General features: G+C 40.6%; 2 protein-coding genes across 3 annotated transcripts in view; one reads left to right on the top strand and one right to left on the bottom strand.

Moving 5' to 3' along the window:
• The window catches only part of LOC132973823 (whirlin-like), a 92,172-nt gene extending 74,376 nt beyond the window's left edge, over nucleotides 1-17,796 (bottom strand). For both annotated transcript variants that reach the window (XM_061037436.1, XM_061037437.1), the window contains exon 1: nucleotides 15,753-17,796. In XM_061037436.1, the coding sequence (XP_060893419.1) occupies nucleotides 15,753-16,463 (711 nt within the window). In that variant the 5' untranslated portion in view covers nucleotides 16,464-17,796. The remainder of the gene's footprint in view (nucleotides 1-15,752) is intronic.
• The window catches only part of dpp7 (dipeptidyl-peptidase 7), a 196,202-nt gene that overhangs the window by 133,745 nt on the left and 36,867 nt on the right, over nucleotides 1-25,590 (top strand). The gene's annotated exons all lie outside the window — the stretch shown is intronic.

Raw genomic sequence — 25,590 nt, 5'->3', positions numbered from 1 at the left:
ACACACACACACACACACACACACACACACAAAACGTGTGACAGCTGTGCTGCTTTCTGAAGTACAGTAGCTACAGTACGTGTCAGGCTCCTCCTCCACATCAGGGAGCTGATTCCCATCGGCCTCTCCCACACACTGATGCCCGCTTTCTAGAATATGCGTTTAGAAAAATGGAGAGCTGCGTTCAAGGACACTTGACAACAGCAGCAGCAGCATCAGCGTGCAGCAGCTGAGTTTTGATAGGGAAAGCAGCAGAGGGAGACGAGCAGTCAGAAAGGTTTGTTCTATTAACAGGCGGTCACGTCGTGTTGGCCTTATCAAACTGACAACAAAGGATAAATTCTCCTGCTGAAACACTTCCTCCTCCTCCTCCTCCTCCTCCATCCGGCATGGAGCAATCTGACTTAGAGCTGCTGTTTTTGGAGCTTGTTGAGGGCCTGATGTGTGAGCGGAGTCATTTGGTTGTGGTTACGTAATGTTATTTCTCCACACACAAGTACAATGAGGCAGTCATTGTTTAAAAATAAAATCAAACAGTGGCCACAGCTAGACCCACTGCACGCCGCTGTGAAATATTATATTAAAACGTGCTCTATCTACAAACTGAAAATACAAATATGGCATCAATACAGGCACTAAAATTATATATTAAAGGAAAGTCTGACTAGGGTGAGACACTATGGCTTATACAGTGATAAATAAAAGAGTCCCATCAGGGTTTGAATTGTTTTCAGCCTTCAGCAAAGTGGAGAAACGAGCATCACTCAAACTAAACTGCATTGACTTATGAGCATCAGAAACAGCATGAACTCTATATTGTGATAATGCTTTCTTTATTGATTATCATACTGTAAATGAAACCTCTTTGTACGACGGGGGATTAGGGCCATGTTAAAAAAATAATAATAATAATAATTTGAGATTAATCTCGTAAATTTAGGAGTTTAATCTCATAAATTAATGAGTTCGAGACCAGCCTGCGCGAAAATGATGAAAGTAGAACTCTTAAAGTCTTTAAAGAATAAAGTTGTTATTTTAGTCTATATCAGAAGAGCAGCAGCATCCTGTTCTCAAATGACAAACATGGAGCATCTTGTCCTAAAGGTTTCACTAATAAGGAAATAGGCTACTTCCTTGTGTAGTCGGTATAAACAATTAGTCGAAGAGAAGTTTTCACTTCATTTTGCAAGAACTTTATTACGTTTATCTGTAAAATGATGAACAGGACACAAACTGTCTCTGCACATGAGACACTTTAACAAGGCAGACCGATAACAGACACAAATAGTTGTGTTGGGGCTTTACTTATGCAGATAAGAAACTACACATGCTTTTGGCACATCATCATCTTCACATTGTCTTTTCAATATCAGCACCCTGAAAAGATACTGAAGAAACTGTGGCTTTTCCGAAGAAAGAAGCACACTGACTTGGAGGAAGTTGTCTGCAGAGGAAAAGACTTTAAGAGTTCTACTTTCATCATTTTTGCGCAGGCTGGTCTCGAACTTGTACATTTACGAGTTTAATCTCCTAAATTTACGACTTTATTCGCGTAAATTTACGAGAATAAGCTCTTTGTAATTATTTATCGAGACCAAACATGAATCCACCACGAGCACAGCACTTAGCAACATTTAGCAAAGTTACAATGGAAAACTTCCTCCAACACGCAGAAACCTCGAGCAGAACCAGACTGACGTTGAAAAACCATTTGCTGTCGGTCTTACAGGGAGAGAGACAGAACGAGACAAACAAACAGACCAACAACAACTAATGCAATTGATTAACAATGCAAGTTATAATGGTAAAATGACATGTGGTATTAGCAGGAACAGCAAAGAAAAAGGTAAGTGTGTATCTGACAAGTGAAACATGCATTTAGGTAAGATGAGTAGTCCAGTCTTTTTACTACACTGCCAATTCTGATCCGACTGACAATCATTTGTTCAGTATTTTGACAATTCCTGCAGAGCCATGTAAATTCTATAAATAATAGATGATTTAGTAGAAAAAAAAACAAGTTTACTAGAAGATAAAATTCCTGCCAATCGGAGGTAGAATGAACATGTTCTGAATACAACACAGCAAAGTGTCATCGCCCTTAAGCTGATAGGTCAAACTTGGTAGAAAGCTGCTGCTTGTTTATACAACAAGCAGTAACAGAGAAATATAATCTTTATTAGGAGTAGTGTTCCTGGGACCTGACATACGTAGGTCCAGTATTTACTCTCACTTTTAGCTCTTTTTTTGGTCTCCACCAACTCCTGAAATATCTGTCTAACTAGCTGTAAATGTCCTACATTGTTCACCAGCTCCTCTGTCTTTCTGGTGTTTTCACTGATAAAAGCTGTCTGCTGTGACACGCTGTTAGAGATTTAAGGGCACTGAAGTCAAAGAATAGACAGCTTAACAATGAACTGGACTTCACTATAAATATCCCTGACCCCTTTAACACTGTTACATCGTTTACTTACTGTCACTGATACATTGTTATGTAAGAATATTGATTAAAGTTTATAATATAACTTCAGACAAGGTTGCCCTTGACTTTGTCTGCAGCGGTGCTCATGCAGAGAGGGACCTTCATTGTAATTCATGTTGATGACACTGACTGCATGATATCTGGTATTGCATTAAAAGCTGTAATTCCCCTGTTCGCCCTCCCTGCAGTATGTCTTACAAAACGTCTCTACGTCTCAAGGACAGGAACCAGGAGACGCCTGCCTACTCCTCAAAGCTGTGGGGAGACAATTAATGCGAATAAACTCACAGAAATATCTCTACCACTGCATACCTGAGGACCACAACAGGATTAGCATGACACAACAACCACTCAGGCGTTTAGCAGCACTGTCGTGTTGCTCTGTACCTGCTCTGACAGACCCTCCATTCAAAACAAAGACAACAGATCCCACCAGGCTATGCATGTGATGTTGCATTGCAGTGATGCATTCAGCGGAGCATTGGCAGAAAGATTCCCTGCAGGCTGCACAATCACAGTAATGTATGCTTTCATGTCACACACGACTGAAGTGCAGTGAATACAGGCAGGTTAGCATAATGCATGGCTGACCTTGTGTTATACTGATCATTAACTACAACATGTCACTTTGTTTCTTAACATGATGCTGATTAAATAAACATTTATGATAGTTATGCCATAGAGTAAGGGTTATTTAGCTTACAATATAGTGTTATTTAAACCCAAACCATGATCTTCTCCTGAAGTTTTGAAGTTCAAATTGCTAAATGAGTCCTGTGCTCATAGCGATTTCACATCCAAAATTCATGAAATACTAAATGTTTGTCAGAATGTTTTTTTAACTGTGATGTCATCGTGCCCCACATTTCCTTTTTTGTAACCTGATGATTTTGGTGAGTTGGCTTTGAGAGCGTGGTGATGTGATGTATTTCAGTTAAAAATATAATTCTTGCCCTGCAAAAGCAACGCTTTTTGGTGTCCGTCAGCATGACCACATTACATATAGGACAGGTAAGGTAGCTTTCTGCTGGAACGTTTGATCTTCAACATGCAGCAACCCTTCAGTGTTGAAAAATGAAGCCAATGCAGGAGTGCAACAAAAAACTGCAGTTCTTTGAGTGTCCACTAGAGGCTGGCTGCAATAGCACCCGAAGTCACATACACAACCATTTAATAAAGCCAATTTTAACAGCAGAATTAAAAATGTTTACAGCCTGTAAAAAAAAAAAGGTGGTTAATCATAGAAAGAGGGGCGTGGCTAAACTGATTTAGTGACGGGTGTGCGCTGTGTTTGTCAGGAGAACAAAGGTCCACCTCTTTGCCTCTTACTAGGTTGACTGAAGGTTAGTTTGAGACAGTATTTCCAATATGGCGACCTCCTCTGATGGGCTTCAAAACTCTTCTTCATGGGTGACATCACTAAGACTACGTCCATGTTTACAGTCTACATTCTTCAATCAGGAGATCAAGAAAATGTGTGAAACTAGAAATCAATGCTGAAGTACTGTTTTAACCAAAACCACGATACAAAATGTTTTTGTTGCTGAACGTAAAAAAGATTTTGGTTTTAGCTAATACAAACACAAAAATATCTTAGTATTGTTTAGATTTTGTATTTCAAGGCAACTATAAAATTGAACTCCTTGTAAGAAGGTGTCATACATATATGTCATTTAAACCTCTCTGACTGTAATGCTATTAGTCTTGTCTGTAGTCACTGTAGCTTCATGGCTGTGTTGACAGTGATTAACTTAGATGAAGAATTTATCACCTTGTTTTGATGTGACTGCACAATCAAAGCTCTACAATAATAAAAATCATTTAAATTAGCAAAGATAAGATTTGAAACAAGCGTGTCACTACTATCTGTCTTTATACCAGACTGTTCCCCTTAAAAAAAACATTTTAATGTTGTTCCATTTAGTCTTTGTTTGAACTGTGTGTGTCTACATAAAGGTGATATATGTGTGTGTCTACATAAAGGTCTATATATACATCTTCATCTTCTTATTATTTACACCTCGGCTTTAGTTGAACAGACAGCTGAGCCTCAGCTCCCAGAATCCTAATCTCACAGAAATAAACAGAAGCAGATCGATGTTCTCTCTGCAGAGCAAACATTGAAACCCCCATGAATCCATCTCGGCTCATTTTAAGTTTCTGGTGGCGAGGCAGATTTGGTTGATTCACATTTCTCTGCGGAGAAATTCCGGTTTTAATATTCTGGCAGAGTTTCCAAACAGGAAACACAACTCTCCCCAGGGAGGGAGAGAAGACAGGAAGAGAGACACGACGTAGAAACAGAGAGAGAGATGGACGGGCGAGTGAGAGGTCTGAGAGGTGAACAAGACGAGTGTACAGAAGTGTGAGAGGTCTAGGTGACAGCTCAGACAAGATGAAACAGAGCGAACAGAGACAGTGACAGACTGGTGATGAGGACTCAGATCTTGGACCAGGTTATGTTCAGAGTCACAGCTTTAAATCAGCTGTGAAGTGTCGTCGTTCCATTGATTATCTACCGACCATGTTCTCTCAGGGCAGAATAGATCCTCAGCTGAGGTAACATGTATATAGAAACTTTTAGAATCATAGCGTGTACTCTTCATACTCTTTACTGCTCGCCTCGCTTGTCTGTATATTGATGTCTATTGTTTGTTTTGTGGTAACGTCCTTATACATGCTGCAGTGATTTCAATATAGATATAGGAAAAAACTTCAAAAAGAGAAAAAAGACTAGTGTGCGCACATCCAAAAAAATTGCATACAGGTGCAGGACAATCAAGGTATAGATTGCAGATAAAAGGGAAAGGTCTGCACACTGTTCAGCTCCCAATGAGCGACTTCATTAAGGGCAACGTTTCGATCCAAAGGCCTGAACATTGCTCTTAATAAAGTTGCTCATTGGGAGCTGAACAGTTTGCAGACCTTTCCCTTTTTTATGCAATATAGACACAGGAGCCATCCCTGAAAACTACTCACCGCTTCTGTGTTGTACATGTGATTTAAAGAAAAACATTGAACATTTCCGGACCTAAATGTCCTGAAAATGCTGGAAATTGTCCGGAGTTGATTTGTGAAAGGGGCTAATAAGTGAAGGAATGCTAATAAGTTCAGGGCAGCAGATCGTAAATATTAACATTGGTTGCTGGTATTTGTCATCAATCATTCTTGTTTAGTTTTTTATTTATTTATTTCACTGGTTAGTAATTAGTTAGTTAGTTTCATTTTGTCCCACCCGTCCCTCTTGTTTTGCTGCATATCCTGCCTCTGTGTGTTTTTCCACCTTGGATTATTGGTTTTCCTGGAGCCTTATGTTCTGTCTCTTTGTCAATTAACTGTATTTTGATAGTCTGCATCTGGGTTCTATCCCTTTGTCTCACGACCCTAACATGACAGTAGTTACTTAGTCTGCGAGTGAAGACATCAAACATGTTATTAAGCTGTTTTCTTGACATGGTGTTCTCATCCAGTGTTAGCAAAAACCCACATTACATGTCAAGTCATCAGCGTCTCAGAGGCGTAAGAATGTACTGTTGTGTTTTATTTTAACAGGCTGTTTTCTGCCTGTCAAATACATAGGGAACATCTGTATGGTTAAATGAATGCAAAAAACTACAGTTACAGTAAAGCCTGGCCTACACTGAAATATTTTTTAAATATTTACAGGTTTTGAAAATGGGAGAGAACAGGAGATCGGATCGCACATATACATTTTGAAATGTATTATTATTAATTAGCAACCAGGCAGCGTATCTTAAACTGTGGACCCACCTTAGGCAAAACATCATCAGGTAGGTTTTTATGGTTCACAGGTTCCCCCCACAGGAAAAGGGTATCAGATCATGAATATTAAAGATAAAATAATAAGGATCATGTTTAATATTTGTGATCTGAAATTATAATACGGCCTCAAATCGTCCTGATTATCTTGTAGTGTGTACCCAGCTTTAAAAGTGAATTACAAGATTTGTACACTCACTTTGCACGCTGGGCTCAATGTACAACAATACTTTTGCACAAGACCTTCAAAAATGCTTTCATGATAAAGAAACTTGATTTATTTCATTAAATTTCTCTCCGGTCTTGTTTTTTTTATAACATACCAGTAGGAGTAGAAAGAGTTTTTGTGAGTTGGATGAAATATCAATTTAAAGGGCCACAGTTCTTTTGAATACCATTACAGTCCCTTTGATGCTGCAAACCCGAAGTTGCACAGGAATAATCATAGCCGATGGTATAAATTTATATGTAAAGAAAATCCTCCAAAAAGCACCTTGCAGTGATGGAAGCAGGCGCAGCATCCTGTGTGCAGCGAGGTTTGTGCATATTGATGGCTGAGTGCAGGTGGCGGAAATGGAAAATTAAATGGGAAATGAAATCTCTGTCCCGTGTTCGATCTGGTTTTTTCATGTTGGTACACGTTTAACCCATCAGAGTAATAACACAGAGGAACCTATCCCATGAATTTAACATCTGTCCCTCTTCACGTTTCTTTGCTGCTGTGTTTGCTTTCAGGGATTTGGAGGCTTCTCGATAAAGGTCTCTGCCCTAATGCCTGTTGGTGTAAAAATAGCATCAGGTTTGGAGGTCTGTGAGTGAGCTGCTGGCTGCACTGCTTCCTCCTGAATGAATAAACTGACGAGGAGGAGGAGGAAGAGGAGGAAGAAGAAGAGTGAGTTTCTCACTAGACCAGCTCTATTTTGCTTACAGTTAAATACTTTCCTCGTGTGTGAGTGTGTGCAAAAAAGCCCACAAAAGAAACGCTACCTTGCATAACGGTGACTTCTACATGTCTATGTGTGTAGAATTTGGGATTAGGCGGAAGCACAGGAACAGCTGAGCTTAATTTCTTGTCATCTTGTAAAGAGAAGCTTACAACAGCATTAGACTGACAGAATACCCAGAGACCACACATGCTCGGAGTCCGCCAGTCACCTCAGATCAAATGAAAAAGAGGTGATGTGACAAGTTCAACATGTTGATGGTCACAGTAATCACAGTATCTGTTGTTCATATGTATTACTATTGCTAGCAGCGTTGGTAATGGCAGTTTTTTAAAAAGGTTTCTACAAGAGCCTGTCAAGTCTGAGAGTGATGTCACAGTGATGTCATCAGGGTCATCTGAGCTCAGGCTTGAAGACAATAGATCTGCAGATGTTTGGTCATGAATACATTCAAATGGTAATGTAGTGATAGGATTAAACCAAAGGATAAAGTCATTATGATGCATCCTGAGGGAGACATGAATAGCAATGCGTTTCATCATTTTAGAGATGTTCAGTCTGGATTGAGCAAATGACAAGGCCAGCAAAGAGCCACGGAGCTCATAAAAATGAAAAGAAATGGTGCAGTGAGATCGTTGAAAAATAGACGTTTAAAATCCAAATCATAAAATTAGACCACGGTATCCATAATCTTCAAGTTGAACACATTTACTTGGTATGAAGTATTTGAATTCTCTCCATGAAGTGACATTACAAGAAGTTAAAATAATAATCATGACGTGTCTTTATTGCAAATGAATTTCTTAAAACATCCTTCTGCTCCTAAAAATTGAGAATATCAAAAAAAGCTTAAAGACTTTAAGGGGGGGGGGATTTGCTGCTTGCAAGATAGACTTATCACAAAACTAGACTTTGGATGCAATATAGAGAGAAGAAAAATGTTTTGAAATTGGTGCTTCATAACCAAAGACATTTCAGAAAAGGGCTGTGTCGTTCCCTTCCGGTCAAAGGGTTCAAAACTTCAACACCCAGAATGCATTAGGCTTGTTGACTTCAAAGGCCACTCCCAGGCCTTATGCAATTGGATAGGCTTGACAAGAATGTCTGGAGGGTTATTAAAAGTAAATAAAATCAGCAAAAAAGGACAATAAATAAAGTGACAACAAGACAAAAAAAGAGACAGAAAAGTCAGCACACTAAATGTTCCTTTATCTGGGTAAGAGCAGCGTACAAAACAACAACAGACGCGTTTCAGCACTAAGCATTCATCAGCGTTTTTTGATTAAAAGTAAATACAAACAAGGTTTCAATGTGTTGACCTGTCAAAGAACAAAGAAGTGCTTAGACAACGTATGTTAAAATAAAAAGTCGATATGCACCAACATGAATCGTTCCGGTCGGTGTCCTGAAGCGAAGAGTAAACAAGATACGGTGGTTTCCTTTAGAGGATCCAGAACGTTGTGAGAAATGGTGCTTGTGCCCCTTCCTTAATGCAGTCAGCAACTTCAACCAGAAGAAATTTGGAAAAGGTGAAATTCACTGCAGCACAACAACTCCAAATTCAGTTTTTATTGGTGCACAATTACAATTACCGCAGCAACAGCAGCAGCTGTCCCCGTCTTGAACTGGCTCTTCCCCTCTCTCGCCTCACTGGTGTTACTGTTTTAAAAGTGATCGTGTCTGCTGGATGTCGTAGTTGATACCGATGAGTATTTTTGACATTATAATAAAAAACTAAATTAGATGTACCCTTTCTGCTTTCAACATATGCTGTTACCACGACAACCACAGACACATTTGGCTTGAAGTCTCCAGTTAAAATTGTCACTCGTCGAAACTGTAACACTGGCATATGTTGCTTCACCCTGTGCTGCAGCAGCCTAACACTCCTCTGCAAGCTGTATTTCCTCCACACTGTATTCTGGCTCGTATAAGTATCCCTGAATGTCTGACTCCAACATGACAGCATTAAAACCACACAGTAACATTGCTTTCTGCCACGTTCTTCCATTGTGTCTTCACCAGCTGATCTCAGACCTGATGTTTAGAGTCTGACTCCGGTTGTAGTTCAAAAGGCATCTGAAAACTCATGAGCAGGGAGCTTTCCTAGTTAACACCGAGGGGACTGAAACATAGTTAATTCACATGAAATATCAATAGCATAGTGATAAACAGCTGGTTGAAAATCAGCTGATTTTCCCTTTAACTTCTGGAGGGCTTAAAAATATATCTCTTCTTGTTTGATGATATAATTCTTATGTCTGGGTTGGTTTGTACAGAATATAAGGATATGAACCATTTTACCATCACAACAATAATAATAATAATATCACAATGTCTAATGAGATATTTCCAGTGAGATGGTTTCAGCTCTTTTCAACATGGAGGTCGTTAAAACGATGGCTTTACAGGACGGATCTTTACAGGAAGCAGGGAAAGCTCCTCCCACCTCTCCACTGTGATTGTCTGTGCATTTGTTTTTTTGTTTAATACTGACGTCAGTATATGGAGGTCAAATCAGTGCTTCCAATTTGATGTAAATAAAGAACTCCTCAAACCAAAAGACTTTAATCCTTTCAGTCTTTGTAATAACTTGAAGGTTTTCTTAAAGGTTACTCTTACTCGTGTTCAGGGTAAGTCCACTCATTAACTTCCCAAGTCTTACTCCACGTCGCTGTTCTTACAGAATAGCTGGACTTAATCTAGATTAAAAACACTTACATTCACAAATGAGCTCCTCTGTGTATGCGGCTGCCTTTAGCACCCTACTGGTAAACATCTTTGAAGTCACGCTTCAGACGAGGGGAAGGCCTCAGTGCAGCAGGACTTAAATGTTAGCAGCTTCATTAAGCGCTGTAATGAAGGAGTCAGCTCTCTGTGAGAACAGGGAGGTGCAGGGACCTGGGACGAGGAGAGCACCGGGCCTTCAGCAGGAGCTGGAAACATAAATCTGCATCAACATGCCTCTGAATATTAATGCAGTCTGATAATGAAACGGCACGCTGGTCCCAGGGGAGCTGTAATTATGGATGCGCAGGAAGCATAAAGTGTTTCAGTAAGAACAAGGCCATGCAAGGAAAAAGAGCTTTATTGAACATATTTATTGAATAAAGTGTTTTACTGCTGTCATGAATCATTTTGAACATTTATCCTCTTCCCATTGCAAGGATGAGAAACCAAGTGTCAGCTATCTGCTCTGGCTTCATAGTTCCATGTGTTTATCTGTGGGGTCTAACCTTCAGGAAAAGAAGGTTCAACAGGAATGTAAGTCCTACCAACAATCATCCTGACCGTGTTGTTTAAAGGAGGTAGTAATTTGTTAAGTAAAGGACTCCCAAGCTTAATGATTTCTTACCAGATTGTTTCTGCTTTGAGAGTCCTTAAGGAAAATTGCCACCACTTATCTTTCAGTGGCTATTTCAGTTGAAGTGAATACACACTTAACAATGTGGAACAAAGGAACAGCTCCACATTTTCTCAACAGAGCTATTTTAGGTTGAATCACCTCATGACTCTTCCACCGATGACCTCTTAACACCTGGAATCAACATGAGTCCTAAGACCCTGCTTTCAACTTGCAATAACATCGCTCCGGGCACATTGCATTTGATTTTTGACAGATTTGAGGAAAAATTATGAGAAAGTGCCTGGACACCTGTAACGGAGATGTGACCGTTGTGAAAGTTATAAACAACTTCAGAATGGTAAACACAACACGACACCAGGAAGTGGCAGGTAATAAATGATCTGAAGAAGACATGGAGGACTGGATTTAGTGTTATGATTATTATTATTTGAGGCTGGATCATGAAGCTCATCAAAGAGAAATGATCACACCTGCACCGAAGCTTCATCTGGTTTATAGAAAAAAGTTGTCTTGCAGCGTTAAAGACACAGTAATAAGTACTGTGATACAACATGGCAGAGCTAAGAGGGTCCATATTTTGAACATCAAATAAGAAAGTGGTGACATGCATGATGAAGTGCACTAGGGGTAAATTGCTTCATTGGTCAAGTTACAGCGGTGGAACAAAATTGCATGGTTGTAAAAAAATGTGTTGAATTTGGTTAAATTTGAGCAATAGCAGAATCCTGACCTCTTGAAGGGACTGAGTAACGCAGCACCATGAGGATACCAATGATTCATAACCCGGATCTATCTGTCCATCTTTACCTGTTACAGTAAGAGACTCCAGTCTGAAGTGGAGTCAAGAGAAACATCCAGCTTCATGACCGAGGAAGTGTTAAGATCACATCAACAGTTCTGCTGAGGTACACACTCCCCCTCTCTCACTCATCCACATCATTGCTCCCTCTTTATGTCTGTCTCTCTCTTTATCTCTCTAATAAAGTTGATTAAAGCTACGTGTCTGTTTGCATAAGGAGCAGGAAGAGTGAGATCTTAACACAATTGATCACTAGAGACACATTTTAGGTTTCATTACGCCTGGATGCATGATAAAACACCAGGTGTGTCCTTCCTTTCTTTCTCCTTCCTGCTCTTAAATACAGCCCACAGCTAAGCTAAGCGCCGTTAAGCACACGTATCAAGAGGAGCTCTTTGAAAAAAAATCACCGCCCGTACAGTGTTTGCCAGTGATGGCAATAACTAATCAAACCTATTTTGTTTCTGTACCAGACTGTAAACATGTTAATTTATGCTGTAAAAACGTTTTTTTTGCCTGTGGTTTGTATGTGACTTTCGGTGTTCCTGGAGCCAGCCTCAAGCGGACGAATTCAGGATTTTGCACTTCCCCATTGGCTTTCCTTTTCAAGACCAGAGGTTGCCGCTTAGGTAAAAGCAGCTGTTCTGCTTGTTTTTCCCCTCGTGGTGCATTGATTGAATATAGGCAGGTGAAACAGCCTCTTTATTTGCTCTTCAAATAGATGTTACCCAAGGCCCGAGCCATTCAGCCTGCAGGAATAAAAAGTCCTGTTTCTGTTTGGAAATTGCTGTAGATTTATTAGAGTATGTATTAGAGTCTGACTCAGGGAGAAAAGCTTGCAAGGTCTTGTAAAAAAAAAAAAAAAAACAGTACATTACAAGGCATTATATGTCTGCAGAAGAGTAACGTTTCACTGCAGACAAGGTGCAAAAAATTGACAATTATTATTCAATGTCAGTCTACTTCTCTAAAATATTACATTATGTTCTGTTAGGGCATTTGTTCAAATCACAAAAGGGTTCTGTTGTCTTTATTTAAGAACCTTTTTTTCAGCCACAACAACTGAGTATCATGTATTCTCCCCTTGAGACCTTCGCTGCATCTACTCTCTTCATTGTGTTTCCTCCCACACACTTTTTCCTCTCTCACATCATTTTTCTGTTGCTTCAACCAGAAGACTCTCGATCTTATCGATGTAGACATTCAAGAATGCAGGAGGACAGGAGGATTTCCTCCTACAAAGGAGCTTCAGTATTTTAACCCTGGGTGCTATATTACCAGTTTTTTGGGGTCTAAATGGCACGATTAGTTTTGATATTGCTTCAGTAGATTGCTTTGAGTCGTAACACAGGCTGTAATGCATCATGATCCTTTGGCTCATATGTGTCTTAAGAAATTAGTGATTTTTTTTTTCACTGACAGGCTCAGATTGTTATAAAGGCTCACTCATACTTCCTTTATGTATGAAATTAGATACACAAGTTGTAAATATTATAACCAGCCCTGGGCATATAATCCTACATGTCCTTTATGTTGGGATGGACATTAAAAAATGCATACCCTAGAGGTGGCACGGTCTTGAACGGACTTCACTTTTCCTTCGCTGCCTTCTGACCTCCACTCAGCTGTTCTGTTGTAGTTGTCTGACCCCGTGCCTGGGCTAGCTAACATCATATGCTTATAGTTCCTAGCCAACTTGTTCTATCTTTCCTCAAATAGTTCTGCCATTTTCTAAAGTATTTTTCCTCGTTGTTTTGCAGATCTGGCTCAAACTGTTGGCTACACTGCTCAACACTGCCCCCGTTATTTCCAGTCTGAATCCGTAAGCTTCCAGAAAACATGCAGAGATACGAACAAAATGATGCAGAATGCGGGCAGAAGGCTCAGTCTGTATCTGTATGCATAACAGACTTTGAGCATAATGCCTTGTTTGCACTTATGTAGATGACTGGTCTCCATAGATCTGTAAATATACGAATCATGCTTCCTAGTGAAGATCGCAGGAAGTGCATTTCTTTACAGATGGGTTGAAACCTGATAGAATCTACCTGAAGCCATGGGGGAGAGGCTCATTTTGTCCATTTTAACAAACTGATAGAGAATGGCATGTTTGTCCTGTTAGATTACTTTGCAACCAAAACAGTCCATTTCTCTGTTTGTCATTTACATCCTAAAGTAAAGTAGTAAAAAAAAGGGTGCATGACAGGTTTTATCATCAACATTCCCACTCAAATGAAAACCTCACAAACAACAACAGCAGCATCCCTCTGAAGTTATATTGAAGGATCTGTAGATCCCAACAATAACAGAAGGACCAAACCAAGTTGTATTGAACATCATCTGCTGCCTCAGTCCTTTTATTCTTTCTTTGTTTTACCATTCTCTAAAGTCCACCTGATGCTCTCAGACATTTCCACCTGTCCCAGTCACCTGACTCCCACATCCACCTGTTCACCTGTGAGCCATTCCCTAATTACCCTTAATGCCAGCCAATCACAACCTGCTTCACAACAAATGGTAAGTGTTGTTTTGCGCCTTTGTCTTCCTGCTTCTTCAACCTTGATCTGTACCGGCCTGCCCTGTAACATCATGTACTGTATCTTTTTTTTCTTCTTAAAAAATAACAGAATTGCTTCCGTCTGACCAGTTTTCTACATTTCAGTCCTCGTTTTGGATTTCCCTTGCTGCTTGACATTAACAGGCTACTGTCCATAATGCTTTCTTTTCACAGAGTTTTGCCTGAAGGCGTGTTACCCTCATCTACATAATTTCAGAGATTGTTCCCCTTCTCGACTGGCCTGATGTGGAGAGCTGTAGCTTTGAGTGCCTTGAATGTATTCATTTCTATCAAATTTGCATAAAATCTGAAAAAGAAAATGCAAACATCCATCCACTAATGCTGTGTGACTGTCAGATACAGTAAACAACAAGGGGAAACGCTCTATAACAGCCCAAAGATTGTCACAGAAAGAAACTTGCTGAAAATTCAGAAACCAAGCAGATTCAGAAACACACACACAGTGTGCTCAGAGCTGCACAAAATATCTGTGTTAGTCTGCTGTGCAGTCTGTTTGCATTCTTGTATTTCCTTTAATCAAAAAAGCAACGTTTCTCCCTTAAGTCCAAGTGTGGGCTCGTGTGTGAGTGTGTGTGTCGCAAAGATGCACTTTGACGTTAAAGAAAAGATACAGTATCTGTATCAGCATCCCGTCTGTTATGTCAATATGCCTCAGATATGAATCATTTTTTAGGAAGAAACAATGCAGACTACATAGATATACATAGGCTTTATATAAGATTTGGACATGGCCTCTCAGTTTTCAAAGGCCTGAAAGTTTCATAAAACCTGATTTCTCTCTACTAACCAGCAGGGGGCAAATACACCAGTTGCTAAAATTAGCCTGATTGTTTGAAACCGATGGGAAAAAGAAGCGACTTCTCTCTTGATAAATGATCTCTGTACTTGTGGATAAACCATTTCAAAGTGGCATCACAGAATCTGTCCAGCAGAGGGCCCTCTGACCCCACATTTACCAAACCTCTCAGCACTGTCTGCAGCACATGTAGCAGATTGCACAGCTGAGCAGATGCAAAAACAATTTGTTTGCAATGTGTAATGATGGTAAATATTCTAAATAAATACATGAATTTTGCAAAGCAGCCTCCGTGACCAGTCCAGTCAATGCTAAATCTATATTAGGTCCCGTTTCATTTCATATTGTGAATTCATTATATTGGATATTATATATTTACTCTAAGGTCTTCATTAGTATAAGTAAGAAAACAGTTGTGTTTTCCCTTTTACATATAGCTAATTGAAAAACTGCATTACAGTGCGTGGAATTCCTGTACAGGTTTACTGTAAAAGTTAAGAATTATTTTAAATCTCATGAAGAACCCCAGCTGTCTGTGACATGAAAGCATACAACTATACAAATACTTTTAACCTCTTTCTTTGGTTTTCTTCTGTTAAAAAAAAAAGCAAGATGACTTCTTTCAGTCTGGTCTGAATATATCTGAGTTCATCCTGGGACGCTGTGCCAGCGGCGCAGAGCATTAAGCCACAGTCAAGTGAAGTAGAAGAATTAATAAAAAAGAGAGTAAAGCTGATCTTCTGACGGGACCTGAGGCCCTGCAGAGGGAGCAGCGCTGTCACTAACTATACTGTTGTCTTGTGCAGCAGCGGAGCATGTTTCTGCATACATGTTCTCTGTGCCTGAAGCATTCAGAGCGTACATGTGGATCACAAGTCTGCACAAACACAAACAGCCTGAGCTGCCTCACGCCTCTGTAACTGACTCTTCTTCTCTGGTGGAGGCAAACCTGCAGGTTTTTTAGAAGAGTTCACACTCACGCGCTCACACACGCATAACATCCTACCTTCACCGCGTCTATGTGAGTGACATTGTCAAACAGCAGGTCGTTCACGGTCACTATTTGGTCCCCGACCCTCAGCCCCTCTCTCTCGGCCGACGACCCGGGCTCCACCAGGGACACATAGATCCCCACGCCGTGCTCAGACCCCCCGCGGATGCTGAAGCCCAGGCCCTCGTGGCTCCTGGAGCGCATGAGAGTGACCTGGCGCAATTCTCCAAAAGGACTCTCGAAGAACTGCGGGGCCATGGAGGCGGACAGCTCCGCGCCGGCGCTGAAGCCGTCCTGACAGCCCGGGCTGAGCGGCTGCTCGTGGACAGAGCTGACATATTCTTGCAGAGTTGGGTCGCCCTCGTCCCCGTACCCCTCCGCGCTGCCGTTGCTGGGGATCAGGTCCGTCTTCAGGTAGAGTCCCTCCGAGGTGTACTGGTCGAAGAGAAGCTGGTCGGACCTCGGGATGACCAGGCGCAGCATTGGCAGCAGCTGGCGTTTACCCGGCGTGTTCAGAATCACTTTGAGAGTTTGGACCAGATCGTAGACGTTGCGCTTGGCGTGGTACACATTGAGGCAGTGGATGAACTGCTCTCTCTCCACGTCGCTCAGCAGCAGGTTCAGAGCGTTGTGGAGCCGCCGGACGTTCGCCGAGAGCGCACGGCCGCCCGAGCCGGCCGAGGTCACCGATGTGTTGAGCGTAACGCGCTCCAGATCAGCGCTCATCCTACAACATAACGGGGACTCAGAGCCTCAGACAGACCCGGAGGACGGAGCGAGCATCTGTTAAAGCGCTGTTCGAGTCGATCCTCCCGTTCAAAGCAGAGCGTGAGGCAGCTCAGCGCGCATCGGGCAGCTTCAACAGGTGACCGGAGATCTACGCGCGTAACGGCGAGGATGTGTCAGCCCCAAACACATCATCTCCTCACTCGGTGCTCGCATTCCTCCTTCTCTAAAAACAATGAAATCATGTCTGTGAAACTGTGTTTTAATTCCACTCTAAAGCTGCTGCTTCCTTCACTCGGACGTGCCTCTGAGATCCACAGATTTTCTGAAACCCGACACATGAAATCCTTAGACAGCTCTCTCTCTCTCTCTCTCTCTCTCTCTCTCTCTCTCTCTCTTTCTCTCTGGCTCTCTCTCCCTCGTTATCAATGAAAATGTAACACCTGACCTTCTCAGTGTTTGTTCTGCCCACAGAACAAACTCCGGAGTCAGTCCGCTGTCAGACGGAGCCTCCTCTGTGCGCAAGTGTCAGCAGCGCTGAATTGGATGCTCTCTGTGTAGGAAATGACGCAGAAGTGTGTGTGCGTGCGTGTGTGTGTGCGTGCGTGCGTGTGTGTGTGTGTGTGTGTGTGTGTGTGTGTGTGTGTGTGTGTGTGTGTGTGTGTGTGTGTGTGTGTGTGTGTGTTGCTTAGAAACTGACAGCACTACTCACCCTTATTTAAATGATTATTTTTGGCAATCCATTAGCTGATGTCATACACTGAGTAAAAGCAGGAATAGCTCCACCTCAAACTACAATAAAACTCCACAAAGTTATAATAATGACCAAGTTCACAGCTTTTATTTCACAATTTCATCTACAAAAAAATATCTGCTTCAGTAAACTGTGAATGATATAATATTAACAGCTGGAGTGCATTGCCCTGAGTTGATCCTGGCGAGGTGTTGGTCAGTTCACGTGGACACAGTAGGTGTGTGCCTGTCAGCCTTTAAGCTGATCATGCTGCATTAAATGCCTCCCTGACACTCCTTGTCATAACTGGAGCCTGAGGCTATTTTTAAACCGCTATTTCTAGAAGCTCAGAGTTGTCTTCCTCCTCTGACAGTAAAGATCTCCCTCTCTCTGTTTGTCTGTCTGTCTGTCTCACTCATAAAGAGAGACCCAGGAAACATTTCTGCCACAGTGGGGGGGCAGATGTGGAGCAGAGGTGGCACAGCTGGGCCTCCACCCTGGGGTAGTGTTCCTGTGACAAAAAACACAGAATTGACTGTGTTTTCAGACATATTAAAATGTTACCCTCAAGGCTGCTGTAACTGACCCTGCTCCCATGCACTGTCTACTAACTGGCCGGTGATGGATTGTTATAAATATGTGTATAAATGCAAATAAAAAGCTGCATATACAGTCCAAGAACTTTTAAGTTCTGTTTCACGCACACACACATACACACACAGACACAGACACACACACACACACACACACACACACACACTCCAATTTGTAGGTGACAGTACTGGTAACATATATTTTTATATAAAAAGCTAAACTTCAAAAACTTCCAGATTGCCTCTGTGACCTTTTTTTAATTCAGTCCTAATTATTACCATTTGCAATCTTCAAATTGCTCTTCATAGTAACCCGAGCTCTGCCAGATCTGGGGGAAAACTGTCTTTTCTTATGGAGCACTGTCAACATGGAATTATCTTCAAAAAGAGCTCAAATTGGACAAACTGGTATCACTGAACTAAATTAAGAGCAACATAAAGAAGGCGGTGACAGAGGCATGTGGTGGTTTTTCAGGAAAGGCCAGTTGTGTATTTGAAAACCTATTTAAATTGTTTTGATGGTCCAATGTTTTGTTGTTTACTGAATTTCATTTTGTTTCTAACATTGGGTTGTTTGTTAATGTGTTTGTGATTGTGTTTGGCGTCTACCATGGCCAGGTTTCCATTAAAAAAAGAAAACTCAATTGGACTTCCTGGTGAAATAAAGGTAAGATGAAAATAAAATGTTACAAGATTATAGAGCATAAAACATTTAGCACATTGAAACATTTGCAAAATAATGTGTTCACCTGATTTAATGGTAATACAGTCAAAAGAAGAAAAAAAAGAAAAAGAAAGAAAAAGAAACATAATGGTCACATATCCTCTTTATCAACAAGTTTCTTTGGGAAGTTTCCTGCCAATAATCCACTCTGATCCTGTATTTGATCATGTCTATAAACCCCTCTATTTCAGCCCTGTTCAGAACAGGCTGTTTCTGTGTCTGTACCTTTAAATATGTAAATGAGTTGTGTCTGACCACGCCCCCTCTCTGGAAGGGCTTGGGTGGCTCGGTGTTTCTTGTACCATGCCCTTTTGTTTATGGTGAGAAGGCAGACTCAGGAGGCAGAGCAAAACACCTAGCTGTGGGAGTGTCACCCACCTGGGGGAGGGGCTACTGCCCTTTGTGATGTCATGAAGGGAAAATCTCCAAACAGCCTGTTTGAGCACACATTTTCTGAAAAGTGGAGCAGGTAAAAGACAGAGAGGATGGACTTTTCTTATAATTAGGGTTTGTAGACAGACTAGAGACACATATTAGTGTTAGAAAAACACAAAACAAAAAAACAAAATGTTGTACTGATAGGTGTAAGAAGACGGTGACATTTATTAATTGTTGCTGACAGATCCTGATTTTAAAAAGTAAAAGGTGCAGTGTCACACAAAGAAAACTAAACTTACTGGATGAAAATGTGTTTTCAAGCAAAAAATGCAAACTTCTAACTCAAACAAGTATGTTTGTCCTATTTTTTAAATTTTAAGTCGTTGTGGGAGTGTTTAGCAGGCGTTGCATTATAAATCTAAGTGTTGTTAGTGGAGAGAGGGGGGAGCATTAATGCCTGTCAGTTAACAGAGGGTGGTTACAATCTTAAAGAGAACATATGTAAGCTCTTTACTGCTCACAGCTTCTATTTACACACCTACACTTTGTAAAAGGATCCTTAAGGCCGATCACTTGACGTCCCTGTTTCTTTTTCTTTATAGTTTTAATTATTGTAGTGATGATATGATAAAATGTTTGCGGAGATGTCAGATCAAATTTTTTGCACCTTTAAACAGCAAGGCAATCAATAGTGTTCCAAACATGACATAAAAACAATAAGCAAAGAATCACAAGGTGTATTAAAAAAAAAGATTAAAAAAAACAGGTGCATTTTAAGTCAAAGTGCCGGGAACAACACAGAAAAGAAAGAGAAAAGAAAAGAAGACAAGACAGTCATTACCAAACGTTTTCTGCAAGGACCCCCTTTGCAGGGTCACCCCCTGACACGCCAAAAACTTTAAAGCAAAAACTCATGCAGACTGTTTAACTTGAAATGCACACTGAAAATGCTTAGTAATGTATTTTTGCACTTTAATTGTGTTACTTACAGGTACTTATCATTAGTTGGGATAGAATGGGTAATTAAAAAAAATGATTTGTGTGTCTGCACAAACCATCATACCACCCCTGAGCCAGTGGCCAAGGTGGGCCACCCCAGTTAAAAAAGTCTGGATAAGCCCCTGCCCATTTGGCAGATGAAAATATTGTACCACACACATCGACACATTAACATATATCGATTTACATCAGTCACTCTCTCAGTCACACACTAGTGCAGTGGTGAGGAATGAAGAGATGCTGAAATAAACAGGATGATAAATAATCTAATTGTGTAACAGGTGGGTCAATGTACAAGAGGTTCTGTAGACATCTAGACAGATTTGACAATATTTAATTGAAAAACAGTGTGCAGCAAAGGTTCACCATGTGTTCACTCTGCAAATCCACTGAGCCAGAACACGGCACACTGCAGACGTCTGTGTTCTTCATACCACATAACTAACACTTACACAGCAAATTAAAGCATTCAATTACTTCACAGTAAAACAGAGTTAGATTTGAGCGGATCCTACAGGAGCTGTGAGGCGTCGCGCCAAGCTGCTGAGTACTGCTGAGCACTGATTTATACAATGTGCTTCTGAAGGGATCGAGACATTTCTGAACATATATTTTGTGTATTGATCACAACTTGTTCATAACAGGATATACATAGGGACATTTGTCTTCTGTCAGACACTTTGTTATATAGTTTATAGCACAAAGATAGATCTTTGGCCGGATTAAAACATTGTGGGCAATGATCCGTAAATTCTTTCATGATGAAATCAGTTTTTCCAGGATATGTGCATCTACTATCTTGATTTATAAGGTATTCACTTAGCCCCAAGTAAGATAGTTCGCAGTGTAATTGATATATTGAGTTTGTTCCATTACAATATGCAATGTTTCATATTGTAGTAAAAAATAATAAAATTGCCATGATTGAAGATTGTATCCATAATGATCTCAAAGCTGCCAAAAAGCAACCTTTCCTTTTTCTTGATGAATTAAAATGGCCGACTGGAAAAAGGCAGAACAAGGGCAGAGAGCTTAATGAGCATTCACTTCCCACTTAATTCACTTGGCTCTCTCTCAGCTTCCTCTGGGCTCTATAGATTCATCCACCGCCTTGAACTCTTTCTAACCCTAAGTAATAAATGTCCCCCTCTCTAAACAGACCTCCCACAGAAAGTGGAAGCTCTCACTCCTGAAGACAGAGTCAGATCAAACAGAACAGAGCTGAAGTACACGGTTTAGTTTGGACTTTATGTAAGTGGAGTGGAGGGGGGGGGGGATTTAAGTTTAATCTTGAGAGAACATTAATCTACTCCCTCTCTGTGTGTAAACATCAGCATTAGATCCACCTGATGGTCTTCTTATACAATAGTTCACACGACTCAATCAGAGAGATTAAGGAAACAAACTTCAGGAAACACGGAGGCGGATCTCTAAACATTGTCTTTAAAAATCACTGCAAGGCACAAGTGAATGACATGTGAGAAAGTGTGAAGTTGGTAATCTAGAAATATGCAAATCAATCAATAAAAAAACATACGAATCATCACATTATTAAAGTAAATATGTGCTGCCGAAGGTCATCAGCATTGCTTCCCCTCATAATCAGGAAATTGTTTAACTAAAGTCTATTAAAAAAAATTAAAAAAGCATTTTGAAAATTGTATTTCTTGTCTCATCTTGCAAACAGAGAATTTCTAATATTCACAAATTCTACATTTGTATGTACAGTATATATACTGTATGTACATATTTTGGCATCCTTGTTAACCATTTATTGCAATTCACTGAAAACTCACAGAAATGACAGTGAGATGATTTCAGCTGGACTGTGACTCTTAAAGAGGACAGTGGAGGAGCTACAGATAATGAAGAGGGAGATTACAGACAAGACTCTACTGCAGTGTGTTGAAGAAGTAAACGGCAGTAAGTTTGAATGTTCTAGTTAAGAGAGAACATGTTGGGACTACTCTTGATCATGTTGATGTTTGACGTTATTAACCTGCAATGAAACATCGCACAGATCCAGCTAACATCAGCCCAGAAGAAGCCCCAGGACTGAACTGCCACTCAGATGAGACAGATTGACACTCAGACAAACAGGTTCTCTGCAGTTGAAAAATATTGATGGTAGATGGTTTCCATCTGAGACATCCTCATACTAACCTGAGCTGAGCTGAGTCCTTTTAACAGGTCACAATCTTGGCATAGATCAGCCTCAAGTAACTTGAAGTGGCATTAAAATGTGGTTATTTTCATGAACAATATGTCACTTTTTCAACTTAAAACAGTATTAGAGTTAATTTGATTGTACAATGACTTTCAACAGGGAGTATAGCATCTCTTCTCGTAACCACAGCACACCCCAGTCACCTGTTATTAGAACTATGTAACTTTGGCCACGATCTTCAAGTTAGCTGTTTAACTTTATAAGACATACGTTTGTATATAAGCCTTACAAACCAATCTTGCATAAAACAAATTAGCCTCTCCAATGTAGCCACTTAGCCATCATGTCAACAGTTGAATACGTAAACACATACTCCACATGCAAACAGTTTGCAAACAACAGCCTGTATACTAAAAATCTGTCATATTTGCTGAAAATCTGGTAATTTTATTGTACCATGTCAGTCAGCATGGTTCTTTGGCTTCTTACAGTGGTTTTGTAACTAAATGCAAGCAAGGGGTCTGAATTGGCTGACCCTTTGGGGTAAAAAAGGTGGACAGAAAGTGTTGCTGCCCCCAAATTCAGAGAACAATTATTGGCTTTATATTCCCGGTTACAACTGGTACAGGTACAAAGAGGAGGACACGTCAAAGAGGCATTTTAGATTTCTCCACAACTCCACCAGTGTGTAGTCTTTTTTCTCCTTTTGGTCGTTGTGATTTTATCATAACGACAAGACTAGAAAAAGACTGTCTTAAAACAGTTTGGATTAAGTTTGATGAGAACCTTACACCAAAAACTGAGATCTCAGGAGCACACCCCAACTCCAGCATAACTCTCATGATTTTATCTGGACTTTGGAAATTTGTCTGTGACCAAAATGTTTAGTTTTTTTTCGAATAAATTGGTGATGCTTAGCAATAGTGTGAAGGATTTTTTATTTTCAATTGATAGTTTGTTGTCCTACGCGCCTCCTTCTTGATAGTTGGATGTGAAAACCACTCCTTAAAAAATGTGTGAGACTAAGAAATGTTGTTGGTTCAATTGGCTGTCACTGTTATTGTGGCTTTCTCTGTTTTAGATTAGAAACCAAAGTATTTTTTACAAACCAGTTTTAAGAATGTTGACATTGTCAGTCTTAGGTTTGTACATAATTTCTGCTTTTGAATAGATATTTCATTGATGAAAGTAATAAATGGATGTCATGCTCACACAGCTGAATCTTCATCACAAACTGAAGAGAAAGCTCTGCAGGCTGGTTCCTCTGTGCACAGAGAACAGTGGATTGTTGACTGACTGTTTTCTCTGTATGTAAAGTTAATAACTCCCACTGTATTCATCCTCGCTGTGAGCGGCTCGGGCAGGGGCAGGTGGGTGTTGATTCTGTGCGCTCAGAGAGCAGAGCGGTAATTAGAGGCCTCTGTTTCATAAGCCATTTGAATGGAGCTTTCAGCGCCTCCGGTGCCTCCACCTCACTGTTTTTTTACATCCATCATTTGTGACGACAGCTAAAAGCACCTGACATTTCCCTCCCCGGCAATTAATGCCCAAGCCGGTGAACTTCCCACAGTTCTGAGGGAGTCAAGGTCTCCCGTCCAACTCTGCTTAACATACAGACGCAAGGACTGCTATCTTTAGCCCGCCACCCAGACACAGTGAGGAGGATGTGAAAGGGGCCTGAATGCATGATGTATTAGCAACACTCAGTCAGCTGGAGGAAGTGGCAATCTGACTCTGTGGCAAGACTAAGAGAGGGGCAACTAATAATTATCATGCTAGATATCTATAGTTGACAATGATTTGTTTACAATGATTAGTTGGATCACAAAACGAAAAACATGACACATCAAGGACTCTTTGGTCTATGTCCAATCTGTAACTTTGTCGTGTATGGATTTATTGCATGAAAAAGGTTTGGATATCTTGCTAATAGATGCTATGAAATGCTCTCCTAATAACAGTGGCTCAATGTATTGAAAACACATGGACATCTATAAAAGCTGTATGAGCTTGAATATGGAGGAAGCACACATAAGCACAGAGGCACTTTGGTTTCCATCACTGGGTTTCACCAGCTATGCAACAAGTTCAAACGTAGCTTCATTTCTCATTAAAGAGGGGGTTTACACTCTGCTAACATTTAAGGTGTTGCACCAGCTGAGATAGTTCCAATGTAGTCTGAAGTTACAACTTCAATCTTACAACTAGTTCCTAGTCGGTGTAAAGTCCTCTGTGAAATACAGTTGTCATGGTGATGGTTTTAAAAGGTGGGATAACTTGGCGTATGAGGAGAAGCAGTGTTTTACCAGTTGTTTGGTGTCAGATGTGTGTTCTCCGTGATACATTACATCCCTCAGAAAACTGATTGTTTTTACTCCTGCTTTAGTTTTCCATGAGCAGGGATAATGTTGTCTATACAACAACAGCACACCTTCAATTATTACCTGGCTCCCCAAGGTCCCTGGACCTTTGGAGAGTACAAGCATGCTGCTGGACTCTCGATGGAAGTTCATGTTGTGCTGCCTGCAGGGAAGTCCAGTGCAAAGTTATCGTGGAGTGGGTTAGTGCACTGGCACTTTTTAAGGATGCCAGTGAACACAAAAGTCATCATAATCATCTGTTTGAAACATACAGTCGATGGTTTGAACTTTCAACCGAATGCATGCAATAACAAATAATCACGATGAGCGTGCATGAGGAGCAGCTAATCACAATGATTTTGTGCTCTACCTCCCGGGAACTGTAGTTGCTGAAGAAGATGAAGGAGAAGAAAGATTGTGATTTCTGTAGAACAAGAAGAAGAAAGTCTGTGGTTGATGAACTAAAATACTACTCCTTTACCTCCACTCTCAAAAAAAATTTCACTCCAAGTTGACATCAAATTTGGAAGCCCTGTTATTTGTATAAAAAAACCTTACTTCCCCATTCCCTTTAAAAGTAGCATATTTTCTGCTTTTTCCTGGTACGGCTACCTTCATTGTCCATCATAAATTTGGCCAAACAGGCTCGCTTGTAGCACCAAATGTTTCACTTTAGCTTAGCTAGCACACAGCGTAACATACCTGACCTGTGGATGGAGGGTGCTGCCACATGGCTTCAATTGGTTTGGTTCATATGTTGACAAACTCGACAGGAGCATCACCTTTTAACCGACAGCTGATAAGCCTATCCTGTTATTTTGTATTGGAGGGGGTGGGACATCTGTGTTTTTGATTGAATTGAAGTGGGAAGAGGCTTTCATGTACACCTATTGTCAATGGATTTTTTTGTGCACAGTCTGTGAACTATGTTGGTCTTTCTGAGCTGCTGACACGTGTTTGAATGTTTAGAAGTCTTGATCATTCAGCAGTAATGTAAGATACATGCTCACAATAAAAAACAGTATGAAAAATATGCTAATCGAAAAATAAAACTTTCACAAGTGTGAACATGACATCCTACTCAGGCCTCCTGCACCTGTCGACCTGTCCATGACCGTCTTTAGACCAGAGAAAATCCAAAAGAGCTCTGATTTATTCTCATAAGACCATGAA

Source organism: Labrus mixtus, chromosome 5 (genome assembly GCF_963584025.1).
Source record: "Labrus mixtus chromosome 5, fLabMix1.1, whole genome shotgun sequence".
Classification (NCBI taxonomy): domain Eukaryota; kingdom Metazoa; phylum Chordata; class Actinopteri; order Labriformes; family Labridae; genus Labrus; species Labrus mixtus.
This window is presented reverse-complemented; position numbering and strand designations above follow the sequence as displayed.